We start from the raw sequence: 3,890 nt of genomic DNA, 5'->3' as shown, positions 1-3,890 counted from the left end.
AGACAGAACATTATGAGAATGGTTGGTTTCTGCTCCAAAATCAGTCTCAGCTGAAAAGATTCTAATGGCAAGGGGTTATAATCATCTAGAAGTTTGTTCATACGTCTCTAGATCCTGGACTAGAATGACTCAAAGACTGGACTTAACTGGGAATGTTAGCCAGAGAACCTGTATACGACCTCTTTGTGAGGCTTGGGCTTCCTTGCAGCATGGTGGCCTTGGGGTAGTCAGCCATCAGGGCTTCAAAATGAGTGTTCCAGAACAAGTCAGAAGCTCTGTGGCTCTTTATATAGCCTCAGAACTCACATAGTGTCACTTTTACCATGCCCTATTGGTCAGAGCAGTCACTATCCCAGCCAGATGCAAGGGGAGGGAATATAGATCACTTCTCCGTGAAGGAAGATCAAAGAATTTGTAGCCATGTTTTTAAAACCTCTACACATGTTGGCCGAGCGCGGTGGCTCACACCTGTAATCCCAGCACTTTGGGAGGCCAAGGCAGGCGGATCGTGAGGTCAGGGTATCAGGACAATTCTGGTCAACGTGTTGAAACCCCGTCTCGGCCGGGCGCGGTGGCTCAAGCCTGTAATCCCAGCACTTTGGGAGGCCGAGATGGGTGGATCACGAGGTCAGGAGATCGAGACCATCCTGGCTAACACAGCGAAACCCCGTATCTACTAAAAATACAAAAAACTAGCCGGGCGAGGTGGCGGGCGCCTGTAGTCCCAGCTACTCGGGAGGCTGAGGCAGGAGAATGGCGTAAACCCGGGAGGAGGAGCTTGCAGTGAGCTGAGATCTGGCCACTGTACTCTAGCCTGGGTGACAGAGCGAGACTCCGTCTCAAAAAAAAAAAAAACAAAAAAACAAAACCTAGTGTGAGAGGCAACATGTCATGGACCCCCAGACTTTGGCCATGAAACCAGAAAGTTCAGGATATCTAGGGGACTTCATACATATTTCCTAAACTCCAGAGCTACTGTGCTTTTGGTGGTCTAATTAGGTTTCACAAGAAAGTTGTCAACATTGTAGGCAATCCACAGTCCAGAATCAGAGGTTGACAGATGTTACATTAGATACCAGGTTCTTATTGCCCTCTCTCCTAGAATGAAACTAAGAAGCCCATGGGGTGCCTTTAACTCACAGGAAGTAACTGTACCCCGATTTACCTGCCTTAAAACAAAGTTTTAAAAACGTGATGTTCTTCCTTTTGTTTCAGGATAGCACTGCTGTGCAAGTGTATCAAATTGTGGCTACAGTATACTCAGAAGAGGCGGTACAAGCAGGTATGGAGTACTTTTTAGCAGATTGCTCTCCTGGCTTACATTCTTGGACCCATTTGCTTTGGAAAGATTCTTGGAAAAGACCTATGCCAAGAAGTCTTGTCGTTCTTCTTTGGAAGATAGGGTGTTGAAAAAGCTCAAAGGCATTTCTTCCAGTTTCCACCTCTGATATCAGAAAGTCTGCGTAATTCCCATTTCTTATCTGCTATGAAAATACAAGTTCTCTCTGAAAGTACTGAGCTCTTATCAGCCATTCACATCATTATTCAAATTCATTTAGTCTCTGAGTTAGCCAGCCCATCACCCAGTGGGACCTGCAAGAGATACACGGAGAGGTGCAGAGCGTAAGTGCTGCGTCCCAGTACTAAACAGTGTGAGACGCGTGTCCCCGGAGGTGGAGGATGTGAGGTCAGGACCACAAATAAGTAAAGGCAGATTGAGAAAGATAGATTCATTCAATTTAAGAAATACTTACCGAGCAACTGCTGTGCCTCAGACACTGCGCTAAGCACTGAGGATACAACCGTGATATAAAGTCAACAAAATTCCTGCTCTCCCAGGGCTCATGCGTTAGCACCAGGGTGACAAATAAGTGTGACCTTACAAGCCCATTCTGCCAGTTGGGAGTACCTTCTGGAATGTTGAACTGAGAAGGATTTCAAGGCCATGTTGACACTCACTGGGAAAGGGTCCAACTGATGGTGTCTGCCATTGTGAGAAGTGCCCCCTTTTTGGTCATCTCTGGAGTGTAACAGAGGAAGACACAAACCAAACTCCTCCCGGTTATTTTCATGCTGCCCACCCTGCCCATACCTCCGTCTTCTGCTGGAGTCTAAGAGGCGAATCTTTAAATTCACCTGTTAGCTGGTTCCCTATAGTTTGGGGATAGAACCCAAATTTTTAGCAAGGCCTACAAACTCCTTTGGGAGCTGGTTCCTGTCTGTTTCTCTCCCCTTTCCTGTTGCCACTCTGTTCCTTCACAACTGCACTCTGACGGGTTAAGCTGCCAGTGCTTCCCTAAAGGTCCTCTGTGCTCTCCTGCTTATCTCTCCTGCTTCTGTTTGTACCTCCAGTTCTCAATTTCACACTCCTTTCCAGCTCAGATGTCACCTCCTCCCCCAGGCCAGTCCACCTCCACCCCTACCCCTGAGGCATGGCTTTATCAGAATATTCATCTTGTGGTTGTTCACTGGCTTCTGTTTCCTCACAGGCTGTGAAGTCCTTTAGAGTACAGCCTGTCCCTTTTTCCTCCTTAGCCCGACACAGTGCTTGGCATGGGGTATGTGCTAATATTTGGATGAATGAATGCACAGACCAACAAATGAACTGCCGTTGATTTCTTCAGAGCTTTTTTCCAAGGATGGTATCAATTGGTAGAGCTTGGATGCTGTAGGGCATGGCCTCTTTTTGCATCACTCTTGCCTCCCACACTTAGGAAATGCTAGAGTCACTGCATTCTTTGACATGCCTTTGGATTATGTTACTGGCTTTGAAAAGACATTGCCACTTGTTATCTTAAGTTCAAGTAATGCAAGTTCACCAGAATGTAGGAAAGCCTTTCAGAAAAAGACTGAGTGTCAGAGTTGAAAGGTTGTATTTATTCAAAGTGGAAAGCTGAGGGTCTCTTTTATTTCCTTCCTGGAAAACGAGCACTCCCCTTGACACAGGGGCCCAACACTGGCAGACAGTCTGGGGTCAGCATTTTCATCTCTCACGCTGATCTAGCATGGCCTGCTTTGAAAGGTGTAGCAGGTCTGAAAAATAAGAAGAGCACTGCTTAGTCATTCCTAAACCTTTAGCTAACAATCTGAATATCACCTCTTGGTATAGGTATCCCAGGAGCATGTCACTTCTTTCTATTCTTAGACAAGATAAAAATATTATTTTTTGTGGGTTTCTTCCTTTTGAAAAAGTAACATACAGTCAGCACTCTGTATCTGTGGGTTCCACATCCATGGATTCAACTAACCATGGATAAAAAATATTCAGAGAAAAAAAGAATGGTTGTGTCTGTACTGAACATATACAGACCTTTTTTTCTTGTCCGTAGTCCCTAAACAATATATAAACAATATAGTATAACAGCTATTTACATAGCATTTACATCGTGTTAGGTATTATGAATAATCTAGAGATGTATACAGGAGGATCGCCTAGGTTATATGCAGATGCCACATCAATTTTTTGTTGTTGTTGTTGTTAGTTTTTTGTTTTATTTTGTTTTTGAGACAGGTCTCACTTTGTCACCCAGGCTGGAGTACAGTGGCATGATCTTGGCTCACTGCAGCTTCACTCTCCCCAGGTTCAAGCGATTCTCTTGCCTCAGCCTCCCAAGTAGCTGGGACTACAGGTGCAAGCCACCATGCCCAGCTAATTTTTGTAATTTTTTTGTAGAGGTGGGGTGTCACCATGTTACCCAGGCTGGTCTCAAACTCCTGAGCTCTGCCTGCCTCGGTCTCCCAAAGTGCTGGGAGTACAGGCGTGAGCCACTGCACCTGTCCTGCTATACCATTTTATATAAGAGACTTGAGTATCCATGGATTTTGGTATCTGAGAGGGACCCTGGAACCAGTCCCCCACGAATACCAAAGGATGGTGCTCTGCAGAATGG

At 45.6% G+C, this 3,890-nt stretch overlaps 1 protein-coding gene across 1 annotated transcript in view; it reads left to right on the top strand.

Annotated features, from left to right (window-relative positions):
- SFI1 (Sfi1 homolog, spindle assembly associated (yeast)) overlaps positions 1 to 3,890 on the top strand; it is a 133,423-nt gene that overhangs the window by 100,607 nt on the left and 28,926 nt on the right. The window contains 1 exon segment of the mRNA XM_011938351.1: positions 1,216 to 1,282. Coding sequence (XP_011793741.1) covers positions 1,216 to 1,282 — 67 coding nt within the window.

This window comes from Colobus angolensis, unplaced genomic scaffold (genome assembly GCF_000951035.1).
Source record: "Colobus angolensis palliatus isolate OR3802 unplaced genomic scaffold, Cang.pa_1.0 Scaffold171, whole genome shotgun sequence".
In the NCBI taxonomy this organism is placed as follows: Eukaryota; Metazoa; Chordata; class Mammalia; order Primates; family Cercopithecidae; genus Colobus; species Colobus angolensis.
This window is presented reverse-complemented; position numbering and strand designations above follow the sequence as displayed.